Source organism: Onychomys torridus, chromosome 11 (assembly GCF_903995425.1).
Source record: "Onychomys torridus chromosome 11, mOncTor1.1, whole genome shotgun sequence".
Classification (NCBI taxonomy): Eukaryota; Metazoa; Chordata; class Mammalia; order Rodentia; family Cricetidae; genus Onychomys; species Onychomys torridus.
Window position 1 is genome coordinate 15,331,938 of NC_050453.1, and position 25,124 is coordinate 15,357,061.

The window sequence follows — 25,124 nt, forward strand, 5'->3', positions numbered from 1 at the left end:
GGAGGTGGGCGGGGCCGGCGCTAGCCCTGGAGAGGCGCTCCGCCCGTGGCGTAAACTCTACCCTCCACCACGGCCGGCCGAGCAGGTGAGCCGATGGCGGATCTGGGTGCATGCGGCCGGGTACCTGTCACTGATCGCGGGTAGTCAGCCGCATGGAGAGCCGGGATGCAGCGAGGCCCTTCTTGCGCACTCTCCTGGCCGCTGCGGCTGCGGCCCCCTCGGAGTACCCGAGTCCCGGCTCCAGGCTGCGGCCCCGGCAGCGATCGCAGCCCCTTTGGCTGGCGCGGGGGCGAGGAAAAGGCGCCGGGGAGGCGGCAGTGCGGCCGGCCCAGAACTGGGGCTTGGAAGGAGCGTAGGAAGAGGCCCTGGGCCTCTGGCCGCGTTCGGGTGCCCTCAGCGTCCCTTCCTGCCTCGGGAGCCTCAGGCAGGGTAGGCGCGGAGCGAGATGTTAAAGGGCCAGTGCACGTGGGTCTCACGGCTGTATTGACCATGAATTTTGGTCCCTGTTACCTAGGACTTGACCTGGGCCATCTGGGCTCTGCTACAGATATCGAGGGAGTGGGAACTCCTTGTGTGAGGAGCGGGGCGCAGGACAGGGCCGGAGGCTGGCTCTGAGGCTGGCCTTTGAGTGTTTGAGTGTCTTGTAAGTCTCTTACAGCAGTGGGGAGACGCCCAGAATCAAGCCTTTGAAGCCGAAGGAATTCGAAAGCAAGATCTAGTTGTCATTGAATTTTACTGATGAAGAAACTGCGCCTAGGGCTAAGGATGCAGCTCTATGGTAGAGTGCTTGCCAAGCATGCGTGGGGCCAGGGGAGGAAAGGGAGGGTCGTGGAGAACAACTCTCAGAACCAAAAAGTGCAGTTGCCCAAGGTCTCCTCGGTATGATACAGTAGAGCCAGATGCTTACAGCCTGGTGCCTGGGCCTCTACTTCTGCTGTCCAGTAAGTCCTTTGCCAGTTAGTTGAAATGTCTTAGCATCTCTGCTTAGGGATTCGCCTTTAAAGGGGTGAGCTGTTTGTTGAAATAACGGCATCCATTTACAGATGGAGAATCTCAGTCAGAACAGATGCAGACCAATTTAACTCAATGGACAGCCGTCCCCAGAATAGTCTGTTGGGGACAGAGAGACTCCAGCATGCAGAATGGATGCACCTGATGTCTGTAGAGTCCCTCTATGGATACCTGAGCCTCCTAAGCCTTCAGCCAAGACCTCTGGCAGTAATTAAAGTTTCTGCATAAGCCGCTCCAGGTGTGTAAGGCTCAGGTTCCCCTTTGGGAGCAGGAGTCTTTGTGGAGCCGGGAACAGTATCAGGTCCTGTGTTTTCAGTGGGTGAAGGGGCCAGCGTCTGGACTTCAGTCCAGAGTTGGCCATCCAGGTTCATTCCTTGGCTCCCAGGACGGTGGCTAGAATCAGGCTGGCAGGGATGGTGGTGGGGGCAGAGGTGCAAGATGGGATGGAAGCTGTGCCAGGTTTGGAGAACTGTATCCTCCTATGTGGATGTGTCCTTACCCCCAGTATAGGCTGTGCACGTTTGTATGTGGGAATGCATGTCCCTACTGTAGAGATAGACCAGGATGAGGGATGTTGCCAGAGGCTGCTGCTTGCTCTCTCTGATGACCTGGAGCAGAGGGTTCTGGCTGTGCCCTGTCCAGTGGCCCTTCTGTGGTTGCTCAAAGGCTTGTAGCATAGAGTTTGCCATGTGAGTTTCTTGCCAGACTTGGCCTCTCTGGATTGTTGGTGTAATAACCACGTGATATGCCCATGTGTTAGAAGTTGGGCATTCATGATTTAAAAAAGCCATTTTGTCCAGTGGTTATCACAGTTATTATAAAAACTTAGTAATGGGCCGAAAAGATGGCCCAGCAGTCAACAGTACCGGTGGCACCCCAGAGGACCCATGTTCAACATGGAGGCTCACAACCATCTCCAACTCCAATTCCAGGCCTCTTTTGGCCTCTATGGACACCAGGTGTGCATACATGTGCTGTGTAGACATACATGTGTTAAACAGACATACATACAGACAAAATACCTGTATACATAAAATATTATTAATTTTTTAAGAACCTAAGTAATAATGATAGCTCGTGTCTGTAATTCCAATGCATAACCCCTGAGGCAAGAAGATTGAGTTCAAAGCAAGGCTGGGCTGTGTAGTGAGTTTCAGGCCAACATAGCTACATAGTGAGACACTGTCTCAGAAAACAAACAAAACACACAACAACAATGTAAATCACCAAACAAAACTAAAGGGATACTGAGACAGCTAGTGACTTTTTCTAAGTCAGGGTACCTGAGTTCTGGGGCCTTGTGAGGGGAGATGGGGGGCACAGTTGCCCAGCTGTGTGGCTCCATTGGCTGTCAGCTCAGGCTTTGGACATCGCTCCGTGTATTGTCTGTACCTTTGCTGTCCACAGGCTTGCCATAGTCACCTCTTACCTGTGTGGGCACTGCTACCCAGAACATTCTGGGAGGTCTTCATTAATAAGCCTGAGAACCTGGGAGAAAACACATTTGTTTTGTATTTTGAGACAGGGTCTTGCTGTGTAGCCCTGGTGGTTTGGTGCTCTTTATGTAGCCAAGGCTGGCCTTAAACTAATGGCAGGATCCCTGCCTCAGCTTCTTTCTCCCAGTGCTTTTGGTTCTAGACAAAGTGCCATCGCTTTGGCTTGCCTTTGCCTTTCACCCTAAAGAAACCAAAATGCAAGTGGACATGATGTGCATGCCTTTAGTCCCAGCACTCGGGAGGCAGAGGCGGGTGGATCTTTGAGTTCGAGTAAACCAGAATGCCTGCGATCTCAGCACTTGAAGGTAGAGACGCAGGCGGACCTGGGTTTAATGTTGTCCTGGCTGCAATAGTGAGTTCTTCCATTAGAAAACCAAAGGGGAGGGAGAGAGGGAGGGAGGGAAGAAATGATCAAAGCTTCATGTGTGTGTGTGTGTGTGTGTGTGTGTGTGTGTGTGTGTGTAGGTCACATGGTATTTCTACAAACACCTTCGTGGCTGTCTTTCAGCTGTTACTTTGAGGTTGGTTAGATGCTGCTCAGCTGGGACCCTGCAGAGAGCAAATGTTTCTGCCACTGTTCCCATCTGTCTTGGGACTGTGGCCCCTGGGGAGTGGTGCTCAGTCCACATATAGTCTAACCCCAGGCTTAGGGATGGCATCACCGAACACATGGGGAAAGTGATTCCAAGTCAGTCCTCAGGAAAGAAGAGGCACGCACTGGGAGGCAGCTCTCTGTCTGCTGATTGAGAGAACACTGGGGAGGCAGTGCTCTGTAGCCTGTCTGCTGATTGAGAGAACACTGGGGAGACAGCTCTCTGTAGCCTGTACATTGATTGAGAGAACAGCTTGCTTGTTTTGTTCAATCTTTCCCTTTTTTTCTTTTTTGTTTTGTTTTGTTTGAGACAGGGTTTCTCTGTGGAATAGCCCTGGCTGTCCTGGAACTTGCTTCTGTAGACCAGGCTGGCCTGGAACTCACAGAGATCCACCTGCCTCTGCCTCCGAGTTCGGGGATTACTGGCATGTGCCACCACTGCCTGGCTTGTTTTGTTCATCTTTGCAGATGAAGGACATCTAAAGACGTCCCACCTTCCTGTTACACCTTAGCCAGAAACTTCCTCGTGTTTTTAAAAGTAAAAGTAATACATACTTATTCTAAAAAATGCAAGTCTTTAGAAAGACGTCCCTTCGCCTCAGCTCAGGAATAACTGCTCTGGGTACCTGCAGGTATTTTGCAGGTGGGGTCAGCTGGGGGGGCTTCTGGTCATCTGGGTTTCAGTTTCCTGAACTATGAAACAGGGCACCAGAGGATGGCACTTAGGGTACTCTGCCCATCTTTAACGTCATCCTATGGATGAACTCTTTCCTTTGACAGAATGTTCCCATTGTCCTGCTGAGACTGGATGGAAACAGGATCTCCCTGGTGCCTGGCCTTTGTGCATGTTCCTGGTGGCTTAGCAGTTCCCTGGCTTCCAAAGAAAGGCACCAGTGGGCTTCAATCAGCCCCTCTCAGTGTCCCTTTCTGATTCCATGGTTACTCCCTATTATTGAACATCTGCCGTGGCTAGACACTTTACACCCCCAATTTTACAAGGCAACCTATTCTGTTGTCTACAGAGGAGGAAATAGCTCCCGTCACCTTGCATGGCCAGGAGCTGTCCAGGATATATGATTCATGTCACATACGTCTCCGACCACTGGTGGCTGGGTTTCATTTAGAGAAAAACTATTGCAGTTTTTACTTGAGGTGGTGTGCTAGAGACACTCTCCCAGCCTCTTTCCCCCTTCCAGGCCACATCAGGAACTTCAAGAGAAAAAGGCAATGGAGCCAGGTCCAGAGGCTAAGACAAGAAACCAGGCCCCACTTGAGGGTCTGGGGTCTGGCGCTCTAACTCCAGTTCTGCCTGAGACCTCTCAGAATCCAAGAGAACCATTTGGCAAGTGCCAGGCAGACCAGCCAAATACATGGTCAGATGTGAATGGATAGAGGTAGGGCTGGAATCTGAGATGTCTCAGGGTGTTGCTGGATTGGGGAGAACCCTTCCCTAGTGCAGAGGAAGACTGGGACTTTCCAGGGGGCATGGGGATTCTGGGAGGTAGCCATGTGACCACAGAAGGCAAAGCCAAGGACACTGTTCTGTTGGCCCATTGGGAGGGGGTCGGGATCCTAGCCTCTGCTGCTCTCCCCCCTCCAGCCCACATTTGGAGCATTGTTTTCCGTGAGGCGCTGGAATTTTCTGTGTCATTTTAAAAGCCCTTTCCTACCAGGGCCACTGAGTTTAAACATGAGGGCAAACCTTTGCTTCCCTTCTCTGAGAAGCAGGTTGAGGAAATTGGGTCACCTGGTTTCCATGATAATTGCAGGAACCCTGCAGGCTGAGGAACTTCTGTGGGTGGGTCAGACTCCCAGAGTTCAGCTAATCAACATTTTGATTCCAGTCAGTGAGTTAGTAAAAAAAAAAAAACAAAAACAAAAAACCCGGCAGAGTGCTTAATCCCTCCGCCACAGTGCAGGCAGGGCTTCCAGAACAGTCTGTGCCTGCACTCACTCCACTGTTTCCGGTCAGCCCCTCTGTTTTCCTGTGGACGCCAGAGCTGTGGTGCTGGTTGAGCATGTGTGTGTCAGCACTGGCCGGATCCGTGGGCATCCCCCACCTGTGCTGAGTCAGGCCCCCCAGCAGCTCTTTACTGCGCTCTGATGTGGTTGCAGATCCAGCGGGGTTGTTTATCTGCACATTTGAGTGGTGGTTTGTTTTCCCTCTGAGAATTTCGGTGCCATTAGGCTTCAGAACAGAGACGCCTGGCTGACCATGCCCTTAGGGATCCAAAGAAGAGCCTGGCTGACCCTACCCTTAGGGATCCAAAGGGGAGCCAGAGAAGCCGCTGTTGTCCTTCAGGGCTTTGGAGAAAATGCCAGTGGGTTCCTGGGTTCTCATCTGTTTCCCCAGGCCAAGCTGGTGATTCAGGAGGGAGAGGAAGCCCTGTGTGTTGATGTCTGTGCGCAGACATCTTATCCCCAGCACCCCAGAAGCAGAAAGTGGAGCTTTGTGAGTTCCAGACTAGCTTGGTTTACACAGAGCTATATTGTGAGAGCTTATCTCAAAAGAAAAAAAGCAGTAGGTTGAAGATGAACCCATCTTGATTATTAAAATAATAATAATACAAAAAAGCTGGAGATGTAACTCTGTAAGGTCTTGACAAGTGTGCAAGCCCTGGGCTCTATGCCCAGCACAGCATAAACTGGGTGTAGTGGTGCATGCCTGTGATCCAAGCCCTTGGGAGGTGGAGGCAGGAGGATCAGAAGTTCAGGGTCATCCTTAGCTACATAGTTAAGATAGAAGCCAACCAAGGATACACGAGACTATCAGAAAATAAAATGGAGAAATGCCAAAAAATACAAAGCAAAAAATCTCCCACAATCACACTGGTCTAAAGATAATGATCTTTAATGTTTTATACATTTAATATAAAACTACCTTTAATAGTTTTACCAGTCTCCCATTCGTGTGTGTGTGTGTGTGTGTGTGTGTGTGTGTGTGTGTGTGTGTGTAAATTCAGGTGATTAGGAGAACATTTACATCCTGTTAAATTTAACTTCATACTTTAAGTACTGTTTGAAGTAAGACTTTAGTGGTCCTGTAATAGTCCCCATCAGAAGATCAAGCAGTGGGTCAGTGGGTCCTCTTCTTCATACGAGCTCAGGAGAACCTGTCCTCAGTTGGATGGATTCTCAAAGTCATGATGAATACCAAGTCCTGTGGAAACTGCGTTTTGTTTTCTAAACATACACACTTGTGATAGTTCAAATTATAAATTGGACACAACAAAAGATTAATAAGAACAAACCAGCAATTAGAACAATATACTGTAGTGAAGACTGAAAAGGTTTTGCACCCCATAAGCCTCTCAGCCGATGCAGCAATTGAAATCAGACCGAATTAGAAAAAGCCCCAGTTTAATGGGTAAAGCATTCCCAGGTGATTCTCTGGCCCTCCAGGGAGGAGACAGGGACGAGAGACCAAAAAATCACATGTCTGTTTTCTGGGGTGCAGTTTAAATACCCTGTGGGAGTGGTCTTGAACATCACTGGGGGAGGAGTCATGTTTGGTGGGGCTTTCTGAGGGGCAGAGTCTGGGCAGAGAAGTGGGGTTTCCACCAGAACATTCCAGATTCTTTGGGTATATGGACGCCAACGTGCCAGGCTGAGGTAGAGCTCCCACCAGAACAAAAACTACCTAAAATGTATGAGTTGATTACTCTGGAATTTTCCATTTCATGTTTTTGGGCCTCAGTTGACCACTGATAACTGTAACCACAGGAAGTAGAATTTCAGATAAGGGGAGAGTTCCTGTGCCAGAGAAGAGAGTCAGAAATTTCAGTCGTTTTTACTTTTATGACAGCAAATAACTATAGCACGTATTTTTGTATGAATTTATTTTTCTTAGATAAAATACCAAGAAATAGCATTTCCGGATCAAAAGGTCTGAGGCTTTGCGTAGCTTTGAGGTTTTCCTGTTTTTAGTACTGTACATACAGTTTAAACACACACACACACACACACACACACACACACACACCACCATCTGACACCCAGATCTTCCAGCCCTCCTTCAGTGGTGTTTGGTGATTTTGCTAGTCTGAGAAGTGTTTTTTTCTGTGTTCTGTGTGACCAGGTCCTTTGTTCAGGACAAAGAGCTATGCAGTTTGTTTTTGGTTTTGTTGTTGTTGTTGTTATTGTTGTTTTTGGAGACAGGATTTCTTTGTCTAGCTTTGCACCTTTCCTGGAGCTCACTCTGTAGCCCAGGCTGGCCTCGAACTCACAGAGATCCTCCTGGCTCTGCCTCCCGAGTGCCTCCTGGCTGAGCTGTACAGTTTTAACCCTCATTCCTGAAGTCAAGTAGTGCTGGACGTGGGAGTGGGAAGGTCCTGGGTGAAAAGGCCCCGTTCTTTCCTGGGCCACGCCCGCCCCAGGCAGGCCTTGAGTGTGCAGAATCGCCATCTCAACACACACTGTCCAGACTGGCTGAGAAGGCAGCTTAGGGCTCCACCTTTGCAGTTCACAGCAGTGACAGTTGATTGTGAATGGGACAGACTCTACAGTCGCCTGGGAGAGGAGCCTCTGGGCATGCCTGTGGGGGAATTACCTTGATTTTGTTACTTGGGGCCTGAGACAAGCCCATTGAGGGTGCTGCAGTACCCGGACTGTGTAAGTTTGAACCCGAGCAGTCATTTATTGCTCTCTGCTCCCAGACTGCTTAGCTGCTTCAAGCTCCTCCCACTTGAAGCTCCTCCCACTGTGACTTCACCGTGATGAGCTGTGAGCCAGGATAAACTGTCTTTGAGTTGTTCCATCAGAGTGCTTACCACAGCAGCTCAGATGATAGGCTAGCATAGAGACCAGAAACAGAACAGCCAGGCTTAAGGGTAACCTGGAATTTTATCACTTTTTTTTTTGTGCCCTCCCACCCCCCACATGGAACCCAAGGCCTCCAGCATGCCAAACTCTGACACTGAGGAACACCCCTGATCTAGATGCCTGTGAGCAAATGAATTCACAGTTGCTGGAAGGGTAGTGAGGAGAACTCCAGAGTTTCCTGGATATGTGTTTAAGATATGACAGCCAGGCCTCAAGGACAAAAAGAACAGAGGACCTTACAATCTCGTAGACCCCGACCTGCCTAAGAATTTCCCTACATCTCATGCAAGTCGACCTGTGAAGCTGTGCCCCCTTAAGCTGAGTTCTCTTGTATAGATTGTTGGTTCTAAGGCCTGGTCTCCAGGAAGCAGAACCCCTTCCCCGAGGCCCCAGGCTCAGCTGCGCTTCTAGAATCCAAGTATTAGGGCAGTAGACCACACCTACTTAGAGCATGCTCTGCTGTTTAGCCTAGGTAAAGGGCACTTCTATCCTAGGAGAACTTGGGCTGAATTAAGCTCTCTTCCCCTGGGTCAGACACCCAGACCCTTCACCCTGGGATGGTCTACCCTACCTGATTCTACCACAAGCCCCTTGGTGCTGTTGAGTCAAGATCATGTCATGTTCCCGTCTTGTTCATATACTTGAATAGTTACCTCTTTCCAGAATGTCCTACCTCCTTCAGGCTCTGCTCATAGACTCCCTGTCCCTCTCAGTCCTCAAGACCCAAGATCATCCAGCTCTAAGAGTGACATACTGTTTCCTCTGAACTTGGATAGTACAGAGTCCTCAGCACCCCCTTCTGTGCCGGTGGGGTTCTACAGCTGTGTTTCCATTCTCAGTGTCTGTTAGAACCCGAGAGGCAACTTCTGGGGGCTCTGGGCTTCTTCACTTTGCAAATCCTGTGAAGACAGAGGGGACCTTTGTAGTAGGCCCAATCAGAGAAGTAAACAAATGCACACACTGTATCATCTCTGTAATGGTGGGGGGAGCCTTTGTGGGAATTACCAAGGCCACAGCTAGGATGACTGACTTCAGAAGAGCAACCACAGGCCCTGCCTTGGTCGAAGGACCCTGTCTAATCACTTAAAGGTCACATGAATTCCAAGAATGACTTATCTGGAGATGGGCTTTCAGCCAAGAGCAGGCCTGCTCTTACCTCAGTAGCACAAAGCTCAACTTTGGTAGTGGCAGTGTCCATCCAGACATGTGCACGGTCACGTTCTCCCAGAGATTATGCCTGGACCCAAAATGTGGGGACTTAGAGTTGTTCTGGCCCCACAGGGTCCTGCTGTGTAAGAATACATTGAGAACCATGCAGAAATTCTGGGGGCAGGGCAGACTCCCTCCCCCAATCCCTCTGTGTGGGTACATCCAGGGGTCATGTGCCTACTGGCTAGCTGGCTCCTGGGACTTAGCTGCCATTTTTGAACTTAAGACTTTAAATCTTTATGTACCCCACACTCAGGAACCTCTAGATGGTGTCTTCATTTTCAACCCACAGACACTGGGTTTTTGGAACACATTCAGTTTTCCTTGGTAACATCCTGTTTCCTCATCTTAGTCCAGCCTGGCCAGTATCTGGGGTTCTATCCTCTGTTCGGTCCCCCATATAAGCTCCTCCCATCAGGTGTGTCTTCCTTCAGGCTCCCTTCCCCATCGGGCCACTCCCCCCATCAGGACACCTTACCCCATCAGGATACTTCCTCCTGGCTTCTGTGCTTCCCCTCACAGTCACCAGCTAGAGGGAACACTTGTCCATATCCAGCTTTCCTTGAGATGACATGGGCCTCCTTGGTGTGGCCGTAGTCTGACCTGCCCACTGTCCCACTGGCAAGAACTTACACCTCCAGTCCTCTCTAGGAAACGTGAAATCTCTGCTTCTGAGGTACATTGCCTTCCTCGTCTTGATGGTCTGTCATTTGCCATATTGGCTGATTTGTTTTGTTTTGTTTTTATGGGACGTGGGTGCTTCTTATTCAAGGCGGAAGCCCCAGAACCAAGCACAGCATGTTATCCACAGATGTTTTTGGGTTGAACAAACGCCGACCGTTTGGAGTGGCCCGGACAATTTCTTGTTGGACATTTTGCTGTATGTGACAGGCATCCACTCCAGCCAGTCTCAAACAAGGCTGCTGTGGCCTCTCGCTGGCTTTGGAACTGTTTCAGTACTTGTTTGACGTGTATGTCTAGGAAGCTTGTTAGAGAGGCAAGACCTGTGCCCGGTGTTCAAGCCGCCCTGCCGTCCCCCGGCCCCCACTGCCTTCACCTGTCGGGAAGGTGGAACAAGGTCCCTGTGCTTCTTTTCCAGGTGCTGCTCAGGCAGGATCATGCTCACATTCATGGCCTCTGACAGTGAGGAAGAGGTGTGCGACGAGCGGACATCCTTGATGTCAGCGGAGAGCCCCACGTCACGCTCCTGCCAGGAGGGCAGGCCAGGCCCGGAGGATGGAGAGAACACCGCCCAGTGGGTAGGTCCCACCAGCAACTGTTGGCCTTGAAACAGGGCCGTGGTGGAAAAACCAAAACCAAAACCCAGGGCCCTGAGGTTCATTTTGATTTTTAATTACGTGTATTAATGTATGCCTGTGTGGAGGTATATGCATGTGAGCTCATGTATCCATGGAGGCCAGAAGGAGGTATCATACATAACCCCTGGAGCTGGAGAAATAGTTGTGAGCTTCCTGACCTGGGGGCTAGCAGCTGAACTCAGGTCTTCTACATCTAACCGATGAGCCATCTCTCCAACCCCACCTGTGTCTTATGGGCTACTGAATTTGGAGCTGAGATGTTTCCCTGAAGACTTTTGTGCTGAACCTTGGTCCCCCGGCTGCTATAGTCGGGAAGCAGCAGAACCTTTAAGGACCGGAACCTTGTGGAGGGCTTCAGGTCATTGGAAGGGGTGGAGCTTAACTGTTGGCGCCCCCCCCCTCCTTCTGTGTCCTGATGATGAGGTGAGCTGCTGCCCCTCTCCGTGGTTTCTGCCACAGTATGGGTATCATAGGACAAGGCAACAGGGTCCATCTATCACAGACTGAGACCTCGAGACCCGTTCCTTTAGAAGCTGAATTATCTCAGGTGTTTCTTAGAGAGAGAAAGCTGACTAACCTATGGATGAAACCAGGCATTCTTTCATTCAGGAAGAGCAAATAAACATGGAAATTAGCCACAGTGGTATCTACTGGCCATGCTACACCTCCATCTTCTATCTGTAAGGGCTTTGTACACAATTATGGCATACAGTAGGCCGGCTGACACATGCCCTTCCCCTCCCACCCCTCACCTATCTTTCAAATGCAGGCTGCTGTCATCTCCAGGTACCATGAGTTTGGGTGCTTGGGACTGGCCAGTGACACAGAAACATTAAGCTGATGGGAACAAAAGCTACTTACTGGACAGGGTAACCACGAGCTGAGCTGGCCTGAGTCAGGCTTGACTGTGTGCTGGGAAAGGTAGCAACACTGTGACTCTTACTGTGGCAGCCTCAGGCCAGGACAACGGTAGGACCCGCTGGTTGACGCCATCTCCTCCTGGTCAGGCGAACCGCATCTGAGGTTGCCTGGATCTCATTCCATTTTATTCCGTGTAGGAATTTAAAACCTTTCCAGGCCCAGAGGCCTTTTTCCCCTCAGCCACCCTTAATCCTTAACCTTGAAATCTGAGCCCCTTTCCCTTGATCTCATGAAGCCTAGCCTCTGAGCCCTGGTGGGTTCTCACAGTTCAAGGTCACACTATCAACAGGTTCTCCGTGGTTTCTTCTCTTATCTCCTGGGTGTTTGTGCCTTTTAGTTACTTCTTTTCCTGTCTACTGGATTTTGTCCCCTCCTTGGTCTCAAGTGAACAGCTAACTTGGAGCGCTCCATGCCTAGAACTGGTACTGAAGGAGCCCTGTGTCTTGATGCTCGGAGAAAGTCCCCACCATGCTGGTTCTTCCAGTTAGCCAATCAAAATGTCTGGTCTCGGTTCCCCTTCTCCTACCCATCTGCCCAGTGTGGCCGTGTTGGTTAGCGGCCTTAGTTCCTGTCCTTGGGAAGCGCAAGGGTCTCTGATGTGCCCTTCTGTGGCTATGCAGGCTAGCTCTAAACCATCTTTACCACTGTCCTATGCATGTCCTGAGACCTGAATCGGAGCTCACACTCCTCATGTCTAGAAAGCAGCATTTGGCCTCCTCAGTTCTACTCAGAAAAGCCCCTGCAGGAGCAGCTCACCATGGGAGCCTCTGTGGTCCTCACTGTGCGGTTTCCCACAGAGGAGCCAGGACAGCGAGGAAGACGGGGAGGAGGTCCCAGACCGCTACGCCTGCAGTGGGGTTTCCGGGCGTCCGCCGGGCCTGGAGGAAGAACTGACCCTCAAGTATGGGGCGAAGCATGTGATCATGCTGTTTGTGCCTGTCACGCTCTGTATGATTGTGGTGGTGGCCACCATCAAGTCCGTGCGCTTCTACACAGAGAAGAACGGGCAGCTGTGAGTTGGGGGCCGGGTTGGCATTGGGAGGTTGGGGTGGTGATTGATAGGCTCCCTCAGCTACTGTGCCTGTAGCTCTGTGCTGGTGGCCATGGAGAACAGTGACGGACTCTGGGCCACACCCTGACTCGTTGCCTCCTGTCATGTGGCTTGTCTGGTCATATAGCTGACCTATATGCCTCCATTTCCTTGTTTCTCGGGTTTAATTACGGGGCTACCTGGAGAATGAAGTGGGCTAATACACATGAAAGATCCCGTGGTGTTCACTGAAGGCTAAGTTGAATCTGAATACAGACTGGCTTTGGTATCAGAGCACTGAGCTCCACGTACCAAGTACCTGGTCCTGGCCCACTGTGTCTCAAACACCATGTGACCCCAGGTGAGCCATGTCCTGTCTGGGTCTCTGCTCCCTTAGACGTGAGGTGACAGAGTTGGAGCAGATGATTTCTTAAGAGGGAGGGAGACTTATCAGGCCCTTCTCTTACTTTATTTAATAAATATAACAGAGAACTGAGTGCTCCCTAACCTCAGCCCTTTCCTCTCCACTCCGTGGCTGCTCACTGTTGAGCACATCTTCAGTCTTTGCCGGTAGAGACTTTACTGTTCACTTTGGATTTGAATCCTTTTTCTTTTTCAGAAAAGAGAAGGTAGGGAAGTTCCCACTCCTAAGAGGCTTGGAGCCTATGGGGGCTTATAGTAGCATAGATGGAAGGCTTTGCGAGGGCGGGGCCAGCAAAGCTCCTGGCAATGGGAGCTGGGAAGAGCTGGATGCCTGTGAATCCGTTCCAGAGTTGGGGCAGTACCTGTGGTGGCAGCTAGGGGAGCAGAGGGTTTGGGAGTCGGAGGCTGCAGAAGGTTGATAGAATGTATTGTTGGGGTTCTCTAGAGGATCAGAAACCAAATATGAAAAAGGACATATTAAATTGGCTTATACAATGAAGTAGTGTAAAGGGATATTTTAGATGGGTGTAATCAGCAATAGGTAGTCCAAAAATGGCTGCACATTCAAGAGGCTGTGAGTCCCATAGCAGCTACAAGGCTGGATACCTCAGCAGTCCCAGTCTGTTGCTGAATGCCTGGAAGATCCCCAGAGGATCTTTAGTGCACATTGGAAGACTGAGGTGCTACTGTCAGTGAAGGGTCTCAGCAGCAGCAGGGTGGATGCTCTCACTGGCAAGGAGCAACAAGGCAGGCAGGCAAAGAGCACTGTTTCCTTTAACCTCTTTCTACCTAGGATGCCCACCCTGGGGAGGGTTAATCTTGCCCAGAAACACCCACACAGACCCACCCAGAGGCATGTGTGGATTCCGGATCCACTCACAGTGATAATTAAAATTAATCATCACATGGAGAAGCAGGCAGCCAGTCTTGTCGGTAGGGATGAGAGCTGAGGGCCTGGAAGTGGGAAAGTCCAGTGGAGGAGCCAGGACTCAATGGGGTACCGCCTGTCCTTGCTGCCACGATGGTTCCAGTTATCAGAGTGCTACATATCATGGGCTCTAGAGGCAGAGGCCACTCATGGATAGCAGTGGCCCCATCAGGGCCCAGCCAGTGCCAGGGTTCTAACTGAGGCTCTTCCGGTGACTTCTTCAGCATCTACACACCCTTCACTGAGGACACGCCCTCGGTGGGCCAGCGTCTCCTCAACTCTGTGCTGAACACCCTCATCATGATCAGCGTCATCGTGGTCATGACCATCTTCCTGGTGGTACTCTACAAGTATCGATGTTACAAGGTGAGGTCTGTGGCCCTCTGCCCCGCCCCCTCTCCCCGCCCCTGCTGTGTGCTGTGGATGGAGCCACTACCACATGGCAACTGTCTAAACCCTACCCAGGTTCCTTCCTTCTGAAGAGGAGGTTGCCTTTTCGTGTTCTCTGACCCCATGGGAAGTTGACATAAAGCTGACTTTTAAACGGCATGCCCCCCACCCCACCCACTGTCTTCTGAGCGCTCCGTTGCAGCGTTCCTGACTCTCTCCTGCTCTGAAGTTAATTTTATTTCTTCTGAAGCTCTGTTTTAGTTTGCCTCACCCCAAGACTTTCTCTAGGCTCATTTTTATCTTTCCATCTCCCTTAAGATAGAGATGCACATGTGCTGTGTGACGGTCTCCTGACTCTGAGAACCCTTTGGGTTACATTCTTCTGTAGCCCTTGAACCTCCCTGTGAAGTACTGGAAGAGTCACATCCTGTGTGACCCCAGTTACAGGCAGCGTCATCCCCAGTGATGCCACACTCCCCACCCCAGCATCCCCAAATGGGGATTCAATTTTGGACCTTGCACACACCAGTCAAATGTTAAACCGCTGAGCTGTGTCCTCAACACTTCTGGGTTGGAAGCGGAGCAGGTGCCTGAAGTGGTCTGGAGTCAGCTTTCTCCTTTTATCATGTGGGTTCCAGGATTAAACTCAGGTCCTCAGGCTTGGCAGCAATTGCCTCTACCCTCTGACCCATCTCTCCTGCCCACTTTCTATATATCAGTTTGGTAGACCAACTCCTCAGCTTCACCAGTGAACTGTAACTGGTGTTACACACCTGTGCTACTGGGGCTAACTGTGCTTGTAGACTCTGGATTTAGCCTGTAGGCTTTGAAACCCTCAAGACCAACAGGAAGTTGAGCTCGGCACTTCCTATTCAAAACTGCTGCCACCAGCATAGTGTGGTCCTTTGTGTTCTGGCAGCTGTGTTTATGGAGCAGGAGGAGAAGAGGGAGCCAGCCATTGGCTCAGCTGGGTGATATGGGGTTGACCCATAGGAGGGGCTGTCAGGAAATGTTCCAGGAACCCAAGCTTAGCTCTTCAGTGACAATTGCCCATGTAAATGAGGTAGGGCTTCCATACTACTGAAGAGGAAGGAGGGGCAGGTGTGGTCAGAGTGTGGGAGAGGGCTGTTAGACAAAGAAGACATGATAACACACTGGAAATAGCATGGGGAGTGACCCTGCTGGGGTCAGTATGTGTCACATGGCCAGGCCCATAGTCAGGGTCATTGGGAAGTTCCAAGATGGCGTAGTCCAGACATGTCATGGTTGGGGTGAAGACTGTGAGTAGGTTCCAGAGGCCACACCTTCCCTTCCTGTAAGGCTGGGTCTGCAGCCCAGCTGTGGCCCTTCCTCCAGTCCTTAGAAGTGAAGAGAGGCTGGGAGGAAGTGTCACATCTTACACTTGATGGCTGAGTCTTGTCCTTGACCTCTCCATGCTCAGCTAGGGAAGGAGGGACATCTCTCCTGAGGACCTGTCTGGAGCTCCTTAGTGGAGTGGGAAGCGACTTTCCTTCTGTTAAGCCCCTCGGGAGACTTGCCCTGGTCACTCATTCTAAACAGCAGTCAGTGAGTCCTCTGACTCTGTCTGGATTAGCCGTCATCTTACCTACTAAATATTGCCTGTTTTTGTGATGTCTTCCGGCCGGAGCTTTGAAGGCTGTCTTCAGGGAGTTAGGGTGCTATCTGGAAGTAATGACTACCAGCATTGTGGGAACCCACAGAGGTTTCCTAGTGAGATCTGAGCTTGCTTTACCCAGCAGGGCTGCATAAGGGGATGGGTTGACCATGTGTGGTTACCAGGTGTTTGGAAGGGTCTGTGCTTGGCTGTGCTGGCGGGGAGGTCTTTTGCTTCACCCCTTGGCATTCCTTTAAAAAGCCCTTTAGAAGAGACAGAAGGGGCTATTGGGAATTGTCCTCCTGAAGCTGTCCTGTGTTTCTGTCTTTCTTTCTTCTCAGCTAGGCCTATCATTCTATCTACAAGTTCCTTATTCCTCTCTCTTCCTCATAGGAACCCTGTAAAAGTGGGGGCTGGTCACCCACACAGCATATTCTTGCCCATGATGAGTGTGCAGAGGTGGGCCAGCACAGGCTGGGGGTCAGCAGACTCTTAGGACTCTTGTCTCCCCCAGACACTTGTAGGTGACTAGGGAGAACCCCCTAAGGGGTAGGCTCCGGGTCATGATTTTGGAGATACTGTACAAATCTGTTACCAGAGTTAGCATTGGGACCTGTGCCTCTGGCAGCCCTAAGAAGCTAGACTTGGCTGCTTGTTACCCATAAGCCAGTTTTTAAAAGTCAAATCAATAATAAAATAGCAGGCAAAGGAGATTGACTCAGTGTGGTCATATTGGGAAGTGGGGCAAAGATATCCAGTGGTCCTCCAAATCCATTGGCTGTAGGCGGAAGTTTCTGTCCCCAGCAACTCCCAAATACCCAGCAGCCCTTTCCCAAATAATTGACTTACCTTACTTATAAATGCTCTGCCGGGAGCTCAAGCTTATACTAACTAGCTCTTACAGTTAAAATTAACCCATAATTCTTATCTGTGTTTAGCCACGTGGCTTGGTACCTTTTCTCAGTACAACATTCTCCTCTTGCTTCCCCTGTGTCTGGCTGGTGACTCCTGACTAGGTCCTTCTTCCCATCATCCTTAGTTTGGCTTTCCCACCTCACTTCCTGCCCAGCTACTGGCCTGTCAGCTTTTTATTAACCAATGAGAGTAAATCACACTGTAGAAAATCACACAGCAACTGACTCCCCGTCAGGTCTATCTTCCAGTCCTAACATGAGGGTATGTATGTGTAGCTAGACAGTCTCAGTCAAGGCCTGGTCCTGCCCATCACTGTCTGGACTTGACTGTCATTCCAGTGCTCTGTCAGGAGTGTGTGAAATCTCTTTCCAGTTCCTCTGGCCAGTACCAAGCTTCATTGTTTTCCTTTGGAAAGCATGAAATTCCTAGGGAAATTTTTAGTTCCTTGGGGTCCAACTCCCCCTGCCCCCCCAAAACAGGGTCTCTGTGTAGCCCTGGCTGTCTTGGAACTCACTCTGTAGACCAGGCTGGCCTCAAACTTCCACCTATCTCTGCCTCCCAAGTGCTGGGGTTAAAGGCCTGCACCACCATGGTCCGGCACTAATGGCACTCTTGTCTCTGATGTCCAGTTCATCCATGGCTGGCTGATTATGTCGTCCCTCATGCTCCTGTTCCTGTTCACCTACATCTACCTCGGGTGAGTGCTGGCTGCTGAGCAGCCGCTCCCTATGGCAGAGCTGGATAAGAGGGACCTGGGCAGGGGAAGGTGGTCGCGCTCAGTGTCAGCTGCTCCAGGAGCTCAGGCCTCCGGGCTTTGACTCAGGCGTGGGCTCCGTGGTAGGCCACAGGTTTCTTTCTGACTCCTGATTTAAAACGAGCAAAGGAAGCATGGTAAAGCCTTCTCTGGACACTTAGCAGGTGGAAACCTCTCAGTGACATTCTGTTTGGGGAGAGGGGTGGGCTAAGCCTGGGTCCTTCCTAGTTTATCTGCCCCCTTGCCCTTTGGTTTTGGATATCAGCCTAACCCAGAGGCTCAAAGAGAAACACTGTTTCAAGGACCTCATCTTTGCACAGGGCTTTCCAGGGGGGTCCATTGCATGGCTGTGTGACCCATGTACCAGCTATTGATTCATCCCCCCCACCACCACCACATTCTGGAAAATGCTGAGTGGTTAGGTGTGGGGCCCATGGAAATGGAGGATGGGAATGTTGAAAATAAATAATTGGGTTTTAATGGCTGAGAGCAGAGGATGTCAAGCAACCTAGGGTGTGGCACCCTCCCCACTCCCACCCCGAGTATCCCATGCCCTGCTTCACCTTGGGACTGCAGAGAAGTACTCAAGACCTACAACGTGGCCATGGACTACCCCACACTTTTCCTGGCCATCTGGAACTTCGGAGCTGTGGGTATGGTGTGCATCCATTGGAAGGGGCCGCTGATGCTGCAGCAGGCTTACCTCATCGTGATCAGCGCGCTCATGGCACTGGTGTTCATCAAGTACCTGCCAGAGTGGTCTGCCTGGGTCATCTTGGGTGCCATCTCTGTGTATGGTAGGTAGCTGGGGCCTGGTGCGAGCCTGGGTGAATCTGCCTCAATGGTGGAGTGGTGTCTTAGTTACCCTTGTATTGCCATCCAAAATAATTGATGGAAACAATGTAAGGGAAGAAAGATTTATTTTGGCTCACGGTGTTGGAGGGTGTCAGTCCATCACAGGAGGGAAGGCAAGGGGGCGTGGCTCACTAGGAGCAAGCTGCAGAGGTTTCTTGTGGTGGCCCAGCAAACAGGGGATTTATGGGGGCCAGGGCCTGGGTCTGACCTTAAAAGGTCACCCCTAGTGATCTGTGTCCCTTAGCTAGCGGCCACCTCTTAAAGCGTTCAATGCCTTCTAAAATTATGTCACCAGCTAGAGATGAAGCATTCAAAATATGAGCCTCCAGTGGACATTCCACATTCAAATGGTAACAGGTGAGAAGGCACACAGGACATTTCACCTCTTGTCCCAAGAAGGCCTTCCTTCAGACTCTCCTTTGTGAGGCACATACCCCAAAGTGACCACTCTTACTGCTCGCAACCGCCAACATGCTCATCAAGTGTGGATGTGCAGGAGCGAGCCATGATTCCTCAGGATGAGTCTGAGCAGTTGTTTAAGGAGCATAGTGCCATGCCTGTGCCACAATGCCCATTTTAAGGGTAGACATTTGGGGACGCAGGGATGTAGGACTTCCAAGACCATCTGTGGGTCTTGGCACCTTGCTCTCCCTACTTTGTAGTGAGTGACCTGCTTTGGCTCCAGATGGTGCAAACTCTAGATTGGTGGGCTTGGGACACCGGGCCAGCAGCAAGGTGTGCCCTGGAGCACACTTAGGTTCCTGGAGACAGAGGGGTGGTTCCTCTTCGAACTGCTTGGGAATAAAGGTCCCCTTTAATATGACAAGGATATCCCTGTTTTCCCAGATCTTGTGGCTGTGCTTTGCCCCAAGGGGCCACTGAGGATGCTGGTGGAAACTGCCCAGGAGAGAAATGAGCCCATATTTCCTGCCCTGATATATTCATGTGAGTGGTTCCATGCCTCTGCTGGACCATGGGGGTCAGCAGGTAGCCTTTGGTGGAGACATGGTAGTTGGCCATGAACTAGCAAAACTGCAAGTTGGCAGGATATGTGCTCCATCTCAACCAAAGGTGAGGATCAAGTCATAACACTGTGAGGGTCACCACCTACAGGAGGGTTCCATTTCTAGAGACCCTGGTGGGCTGGATCTTGCCCAGGAAGAAGGGTTGGAAGTCAGGGTCGAAAGGGGATTCCTAGGGGGATGTGGACAGTCCTGTGGCCATATTCTGTCTACCATCTGGCAGTCTGTACTGTATAAGCCACATCCCCATGAACTTGCAGCTTTTAAGAGCCTTGTAACCACCAGAGTCCTATAGGCTTTGGGCGACAGGGGCCCCAGTTTCTCTCTGGGGTTCATGGACAGCAGCTTGGCAGTGGGAGTTGTCATCTCTGAAGGGAAGGCATAGGGATTGCCTCCAGCCTTGGGGTCGTGTTAGAGGGATGTGGTTTATATATGTATGTAACAGATGTTACACTTTACATTGAGCCCCTACTTACTGGTAGACCCTGTGTACAACAGAGAGGTCTTTCAGAAGGCAAGATTATGGCTCACAGAGTTCTCTCCCTGTGGTGGCAGTGGCTGCTCTCTGTTGACAGTGGGTCTGTGTAAGTACAGAGCCCGTGATTCCAGGTTCTGATGCCTCAGGTACCCAGGAAACCATCTGCAGATCTGGGTAATCATATGGAATGAGAAATCAAGCTTAGAGTGGGGAATTGGCAGCAGCATGCCCCTTGGCTGGAAAGCACATCCCAGGATGCTGTAAGGATGAGGGATGGACAGTCCTGGTCAGTGTGAGTGCCTGAGGCCGTGCATTCCCTTGTGTGCGAAGGAGGATTCATTCTTGGGTGACATAAACTAGGGAAGTAGACAAGTGTAAGCCAGGAGGTAGCACATGTTGTTTAAGATTAGAGGAGGTCAAGGGGTCAAGGACTTCAGGGCCATGGAGGAGGCTGGTTTGCAAAAGGTGACCAGGGAGCCTTAATTCATAGGTCTCACTTGGCCAGAGACCTGACTTAGACAGGGGTTAGACTAAGTAGAAATCTGGAGGCCAGCACTTGGGGTAAGGTGGACAACAGCAGATGCCAAGAGCCTGAGGTAGGCCTGGGCTAGGTGTGCTCAGGGAGCCCCCAGAGTCTGTGGCTAGAGCAGATGGGAGAAGAGAACGGAAGAAGGGTCCTGACAGTGTGAGCTCTGCAGACCATGGTGTGACACGTGGGCCCTTCTTCTTGAAGGAGGTAAGCCCCTGACAGCTTCGGGCCAACACTTTCACAGGATCACCCTGCCTTCCAAGGGGAGAGTAAAATGTGCAAGGACAGTAGCCCAATCCAGAGCCACTGTGAAGGCCCAGAAATAACCCAGGAAGGGCAAGCGGGGTTTGTGTGGGGGACCAGTAGAGACTTTGAGAGGAAGTGAATTCTGGGACAGTTTTCGAGCAGGTCTTGCCAGGGTTGTGAGGTAAGGTTAATGGCAGTGCTGTGTGTCCAAACAACAGGGAAGACCCACTGCCTTTTGCAGAGATGGGCAGGTGGTGGGGGTGTTGATTGAGCCTGGGTTTTGAGCTGTGTGGAGTGTAAACATCTCACTGGGGAAGTGGAAACATGGAGTAATAAACTCCAAGGGGAGCTAAGTTGTGGAAACAGTTCAGTCAGTACCATGTGACCTAGCAGTTTCCATGGTGCCCATGTACCCGAGAGGACGAAGAGCAGGGACTAAACAAGTGTTGGTACATTGTGTCCATGTCAGCATCATATGTAGTAGCTCAGAGCTAGCAGTATCCAGGTGTCCATCAGAGGATGAATGGATGACCAAAATGTGGGATTCCCACACAGTGGAATATTACTTTTCCTTTACAAAAGGAGATGCTGACCGAGATGGTGATGTGGTTAAACCTTGTGAACACTGGGATAAATAAATTACATGTGGATCAAGAGTAGGTGAAATTAAAGACAAAATCGAGTGGGTGGTGAATACAGGGGCTGTGGAGACCCACAGAGGATTCCTAGTAAAAACTTACTCAGGGTCCAAGAATCTGAGCTTGCTTTACCCAGGGATGATTTGACCATGGGCGTGGGTACCAGGTGTTTGGAAGGGTCTGCACTTGGCTGTGCGGTGTGCTTTGATCTAGTAAGGGGAAGTCTTTTGCCCCACCCCTTGGCATTGTTATAAAAAGCCCTTTTGAATAAAACAGAAGAGGCCGTTGGGTTTTGACCCAGGTCCTCCTGAACCTATCCTGTATTTCTGTCTTTCTCCTCTTTGCTATCTTTCTCTCTAATATTTTCTGATCCCTCTCTCCTCCTCATAGGAACCCATGAAAAGGTGGGAGCTGGCCTCTCACTAGAGACCTGTTTGGGGGGGGGGTGTTTAGTAGGTACGGAATTTCCGTCTTATAAAATGAAAAGAACTGGGGTTAGTTTCACAGATCTGAATACACAGAGACCCACTGAGCTTCAGACATTGCATTTTAAAATGTTTATTTTTACGGGTACATGTATGTCTGTATGAGCATCTGAACATATATGCTCCCCATGCACACAGAGGCCAGAAGGCAGACATCTGCTCCCTCAGGGCTGGAATCAGCGGCATTTACAGGACTTCTAGCTTTGTTAAAGGCCCTGGAGTTGTTGTGAGCTCTGCTTCTCATGACTGTGCAGCAGGTGCTCCTGACCACGGCGCCAGCTCTTCAGCCTCAGGACTGAATTTTTAAAAATTGTTTTTAGAAAGCTTTGTCTTTATTATATATATGAGTGTTTGGCCTATATGGCTATCTGTGCGTCACATGCATGCAGTACCCATGAGGCCAGAAGAGGGCCACTGGATCCACCCAGAACTGAAGTTACAGACACTTGGGAGCCACCATGTGGGTGCTAGGAAATGAACCCAGGACCTTTGCAAGAGCAATGTGTGTTTTTAACCACTGAGCCATCTCTCCAGCCCCTCATGGTTGCATTTTTATGTTGCATTAAAAAAATAAATAAAAGACTAGGGCTGGAGAGATGGCTCAGAAGTTAAGAGCACTGGCTGTTCTTTCAGAGGTCCTGAGTTCAATTCCCAGCAACCACATGGTGGCTCACAACCATCTGTAATGAGATCTGGCGCCCTCTTCTGGCCTGCAGGCAGAACACTGTATACACAATAAATAAATCTTAAAAAAAAAAAAAAAAAAGACTATTTATTAGGTTCTAGCTGCAATGGCAAGAATCATTACAGACAGGCTTTTCGAAGGTTTCTTCTGTTGTTTGACAGAGTATTGATTGAAGAAGGGCAGCCGAAACTGCAACCAAAGATGGCATTATGCACTCAGAAAAAATCTCACAGAAGAGTTTGCAACAGCACTGTCGGTCTCTAAAGGAAAGGGTGGAGGGACTCAGCCAGTTAGTGTGAAGTTGGAGACAAGTTTATCTCCCAGACCATGGAGGCAGGAAAGTAGTTCTAGATGACAAGAATTATTTCTGATTTGGAGGAGGTGACATTCTTGGAAAGTCTGTGGACTGAAATCACTGTTGAAATAAGACCACAAGAAGCTGCCTATCCCACTGACGTTCTGGACTTCTTCGTCGTGCAAATCATTTCCACGCCTCCCTTTTTGTGATAAACTGAAACCTAAAAATAAGATAAAAGACTATTTTAAAAAAGATACAGTGCACCACGCTGTTCACTGATCCTTCTTCTTGTTGCTGTTGTTATTTGAGAGAGCAAAAAAGAGAAAGGTGAAATATCCATGCCCACCCAGCCAGTGACCCTGGACTCCTGCCCCCCACCCCTCCCCCATGGCCTCTGTCAGCCAAGCATGAGCACCCCTGCAGGATGGAGGGGCTGTTCTGGGTTTCTGGGGACTTGGACTGATTCCACTTCCTCCGGGCCAGGGGCAGCTCCTGTGAGTACTACCTGAGGTGTGTTCCTTTGCTCTTTCTGCAGCTGCCATGGTGTGGACCGTGGGCATGGCGAAGCTGGATCCCTCCTCTCAAGGAACACTGCAGCTCCCCTATGACCCAGAGATGGGTGAGTATAGGGCTCACAGCCTTGTCTCAGGGGAGATCCTCTCCTGCACCCCGCTTGGCCTGGCCCCTCTGTGGGTTAGGGTAAAGAATGGCAGTCACGTTATCTGATAGCCAGGCGTTGACTCCTGTCCTAGAGAGTAAGTGATAGTTGGACTGTCATCCTGTGCCCAGTTTTTCACCTCAGTTCTCCTGGATATTGTTGGTGGCTGGTGGTGGGGAGCCCTGAGGTGGGAGGGTCCTGGGGAAGTACCTTCCGACCAGCCTTCTTCATCTCTCCCTGCCACTCCCCAACGGTGTGTGATGACGGCGGCCGTCCTTTCTTCTTGGATGCTCAGAAGACTCCTATGACAGTTTTGGGGAGCCCTCATACCCTGAAGCCTTTGAAGCCCCGCTTCCTGGCAACCCAAGGGAAGAGCTGGAAGAAGAGGAGGAAAGTAAGGTGCCCGAGTTCAGATGGCATGCTTTGAGGGACAGCAGGGTGGGGGCCTCCTCGAGTCTCCTGTCACCGTATTATCCATGTTCTGGAGGGTGGTGACATTAAATTTATTTAAAAATCCCTGTAGTCAGATTCCATGCTAAACCGCACAGCCCCGGCAGGAAGCGAATGTCTTTTTCTAACTAAGTGGCTCACCTAAATTCCAGGCTTCTGCCTAGGCTGCTAGTCACTCAGTCCTTTCCCTGCCCCCATCTTTTCCTAGGTAGTTCATCTTGTACCCAGTCTGCAGCGGTGCTCCTGAGGGGTACATTCATCTCGACCCTTGACCCTCTTGCTGGGTCCCTTGGCTAGTGTCCTAGCCCTTCACTTCCGGTGTTTGTTTTGTTTTTGCTTCCTGCTGAGGTTTCCCATCAGTAGGATTGGACAGGGGCCGCTTTCTTTTCTCCATACAGGGGGTGTAAAGCTTGGCCTGGGAGACTTCATCTTCTACAGCGTCCTGGTGGGCAAGGCGGCGGCCGCCGGCAATGGAGACTGGAACACCACCCTTGCCTGCTTTATCGCCATCCTCATTGTGAGTGGGCTGCGTGGTGGAGGGGGGCACATCTTCTGGGGACCGCACGGGGCTTTTGTGGCTGCTGTCTTCCCTCTTAGGGGCAAAGGCAGTGAGGGAGAAGTGCCTAGCCCAGAGTGTTGTCTCCAGGACATGCTCCCTTCTGAGAGAGAGAGAGAGAGAGAGAGAGAGAGAGAGACAGACAGAGAGAGCGAGCACCTGGGGAGAGACAAGAGGCTTCTGTCCCACTGGCCACATGTACCTCACTGCTAGGCTCTGGATGAAATCTTCGGGGTCTGGTCCCTGAGTTCCTGGATTGCAAATTGTCTGAGATTTATGGGAGACATGCCAGGGAGGAGTGTGAAAGGACCCCCCTCCCATTCCACAGCTACATGTTCTCTGTGCCACCAGGACCCCATAGAAGGTGAACCCTGGCTTCTCCAACTCCAGCAATAGTGTAATCTGGAGGCTCTGATGGCTGGTACTCAAGCTGGGGGACATATCCCACAGTGCCATCCTAGAGAATGCTTCCTTTTAGATGTTGGGAGAGTCCCTGAGAGGGCTGCACACCTTGTGCTGTCCTTGGGTGGAAACCCTGGGTATGGTGACAGGGAGCGCTGTTAAAGCTAGTGCTCCATCCAGTGCTCAGAAGAGCTTGTTTGTGCCCACACAGGATGACAGACCCTGGGCTCCTCCCGTACCACACTGTCTGACTTGGGACCTGTTGTCCCGTGGGTGTGTTGTCCTTACCCTGGACACCAAGGGTGGAGGTAGAAAGGGCCACTGCCATGCTTGCCTCTAAAGGGCTGGATTACGTGGCGTCTATGATTTCCTTGGTGACGTCTGCTCAGCACCCCAGT

At 50.7% G+C, this 25,124-nt stretch overlaps 1 protein-coding gene and 1 pseudogene across 3 annotated transcripts in view; both read left to right on the forward strand.

The window, feature by feature from the left end:
• The window catches only part of Psen2 (presenilin 2), a 26,153-nt gene continuing 1,029 nt past the window's right edge, over positions 1-25,124 (forward strand). The window contains exons 1-10 of one of the 3 annotated variants that reach the window (XM_036201936.1): positions 1-85; positions 10,229-10,388; positions 12,167-12,381; positions 13,975-14,116; positions 17,300-17,367; positions 18,001-18,221; positions 19,126-19,224; positions 23,196-23,279; positions 23,614-23,712; positions 24,167-24,285. In XM_036201936.1, coding sequence (XP_036057829.1) covers positions 10,248-10,388; positions 12,167-12,381; positions 13,975-14,116; positions 17,300-17,367; positions 18,001-18,221; positions 19,126-19,224; positions 23,196-23,279; positions 23,614-23,712; positions 24,167-24,285 — 1,188 coding nt within the window. In that variant the 5' untranslated portion in view covers positions 1-85; positions 10,229-10,247. Of the gene's footprint in view, positions 86-10,228; positions 10,389-12,166; positions 12,382-13,974; positions 14,117-17,299; positions 17,368-18,000; positions 18,222-19,125; positions 19,225-23,195; positions 23,280-23,613; positions 23,718-24,166; positions 24,286-25,124 lie in introns of those variants that run through there. The other 2 variants (XM_036201937.1, XM_036201938.1) reach the window with 2 other exon arrangements.
• On the forward strand, positions 19,253-23,262 carry LOC118593228 (annotated as a pseudogene).